General features: G+C 47.8%; 1 protein-coding gene across 3 annotated transcripts in view; it reads left to right on the forward strand.

The window, feature by feature from the left end:
* srsf7b (serine and arginine rich splicing factor 7b) overlaps positions 1–1,258 on the forward strand; it is a 13,667-nt gene extending 12,409 nt beyond the window's left edge. For 2 of the 3 annotated variants that reach the window (XM_008301631.1, XM_008301632.1), the window contains exons 6-8: positions 517–552; positions 883–927; positions 1,012–1,258. In XM_008301631.1, the coding sequence (XP_008299853.1) occupies positions 517–552; positions 883–927; positions 1,012–1,051 (121 nt within the window). In that variant the 3' untranslated portion in view covers positions 1,052–1,258. The remainder of the gene's footprint in view (positions 1–516; positions 553–882; positions 928–1,011) is intronic. The other variant, XM_008301633.1, reaches the window with a different exon arrangement.
* Positions 1,259–2,575: the final 1,317 nt, after the last annotated feature.

Genomic DNA, 2,575 nt, shown 5'->3' on the forward strand with positions numbered 1-2,575 from the left:
CCACGAGTCTGTCCATCAGGAGCTAAAGGAGTCCTGAGATGTGCTGCTGGTCTGATACGAGCCTTCATGATGAGCAGTGATCAGGTTTTATGATAAACTAATGAGCTGATCGTCCACACAGGCAGCAGCTTCCTGCCACCATTCCTTCCTGCTCTGCTCTCTTTCTGCTCCTATCATGGTTTTATGTTCTTCATATCTGGTCCAGATGATGTTCTGCTCCTCGGCGGTAAAGTGAGCCGCTCTGCAGCCAGACTGATCGGTAGTCCTGATTGGTCAGAGGCCGATGACTCCGCCCATTTTATGTGCACGCGCTCAGATCAGATCAGACAACCCTGGGTTGACTTACCGAGCTGAGGACCCCCGTCGTAGGACCGGTTACCCTGAGTGGGCTGTTAGGGTTAGTCAAGCTGGATCTCTGGAACATATCCTGGTATGTTGGTCTGGCTTCGTGGTGCAGGCCCCTGAGCTCAGAGTCACACAGGTTCAGAATCAAACGCTTCCTCATGTGTTCTACAGGTCCTGGTCCAGGTCCAGGTCTCGAGGCCGCAGCAGGTGGGTGGGGCTGTGTTGAGTTATATGTTGGTAAATTATTGTTTAAAGCAAACAGGTCTCTGCCCGAGATACAAGTGAGCCGAGTCCAGACCTGTGGGCGTCTGTGTATCAGAGAAACCTGATTGTTGGGACAAAGCAGTAAAAATCTGTGAAAACCAGATAAAATTTACAAAAAGTCCTGTTGAAAATCAGGAATAAACTGGTACCAGGCGACCCGACGGACAGCGCACAGCCTTTGTCAGCACGTGCACAGTGACGTGTTCTCACGTGCACGTGCTGAGGCTGATTAAACCTGGCAGTGTGAGCGTCTCTGACTCGGTGTTTCTGCAGGTCCGGGTCGATGGGTCGCTCTCGCTCTGGAACTCCGGCTCGAAGGTGAGTCTTGTGGTTCAGGTTCTGGTTCAGGTTGTGGTTGAGGCCTGAAAAGTAAACGATAACCTCTCTCTCTGTTTGTGACAGTCGCTCGACCTCGGGGAGTTCTGCCGCCGGCGCCGACTGAACTGAATCTTTGTGAGTTTGTGTACTTGGAGCGGATGTCGTTGTTTTGAGTTTTTGTACGAACACACTGTTCTGTGGCGTCATGATTATTGATTGCTGATTGATTGTCGGTCTTTTGGGTCGTGTTTTGTGAGGACTCTGTAGACCAATCAGAGTGTCTCTCTGCAGCTGATCACCTGAACACTCAATAAAGATTTATAGAAGAAGACACATGTCTGACTGCTGCTTTCCCCCGCTCACACCTGGTCACACCTGGTCACACCTGGTCACACCCGGTCACACCTGCTTACACCTGGCTCTCAAACACATTTAGAACAACACATATAAGATAATTGTTACACATTTCCTCATCAAGTCTCAACATTATCATTGAGACCTTACAATGTTAGTCTTGAGACAAATGTACCAAAGTTACACTATTACTAATTATTCAGATCAACCTGGCTGAAGCCCACGATGTTATTAATTATGCAAACGAACCAGACTCGCTACAATACTACAATTAAGACTATGTTTCGTATCAATAATTACTGATTTAAATATTACATTTTTATTCTGTCTTCAACGACATCATCATGAACAAAGGGTTAAACAGACTGTGGACACGCCTCCACACCAAGCCCCGCCCACAGCAGTGATGTCACCACTCTGCAGCAGCAGGTCACTTCACTCTGAGTTGAAACCGGCAGCAGGACGAGCACAACATGGCCGACTCAACCAGCAGCAGCCCAGACTCCTCACCATCCAGCGCCTCCTCTTCCTCACTCAGTGACCTCACACACTCAGGTAAGACGGCCTCAGGTGTGAAGGTCAGAACTCCAGAACAGCAGCTCAGGAGCTTCATCTTCTGACCACAATTGGATTTTAACAGATCAGCCAACTGATTGATTAGCTGATCGGCCAGCTGATCACTGAGGTCAGTGCTGCTTCGGTTCACTGTTTGAATTAAACTCCAGGAGTCTGTAGACCTGCTGAAGATGCTGTAAAACATTTGAATAAAGCGACCCTTCAACCTGCTAATGCTGCTAATTAAGCTAATGAAGCTAGTTGTTGGTGAAGGACACAAAGCTCTATTGTGCTGCTGTTGGTTAGCTGATCAGCTGACTGGTATTCAGGTCACAGTGTTGGAGCTCGTTACTGGTCAGGGTATTAACTGGTCACTGCTGCACAATAAAATGAGCAGAACGTCACTTTATCCCTGAACAGTCTGAATGAAACAGATCAGAAAAAAAACCCAAAAACATTTGTTTGATTGTTTATTTGACAGAAATGTAAAAACCTGGAACCAACATGTTTCCATCACTGGAACTGGAAGTTTAGCTGTGAGCAGCAGCCAGGTTTAGTTCTGCTCCTCCGTCCATAGAGGCTGATGTTCTGAAGTGTCCTTCACACTGTGTGAGCTTCACACTAACTCTGGTCTCCATTGATCAGCCCTGTGCCAAGTCTGAAGCAGCTGCCTTTGTCTGGTGTCCACAGCTCCATAGTGACAGTAGTTGACTGTCCGTGGAGTCATTGTAGGAGGACG

Source organism: Stegastes partitus, unplaced genomic scaffold (genome assembly GCF_000690725.1).
Source record: "Stegastes partitus isolate 25-593 unplaced genomic scaffold, Stegastes_partitus-1.0.2 Scaffold1693, whole genome shotgun sequence".
NCBI classification, from domain to species: Eukaryota; Metazoa; Chordata; class Actinopteri; family Pomacentridae; genus Stegastes; species Stegastes partitus.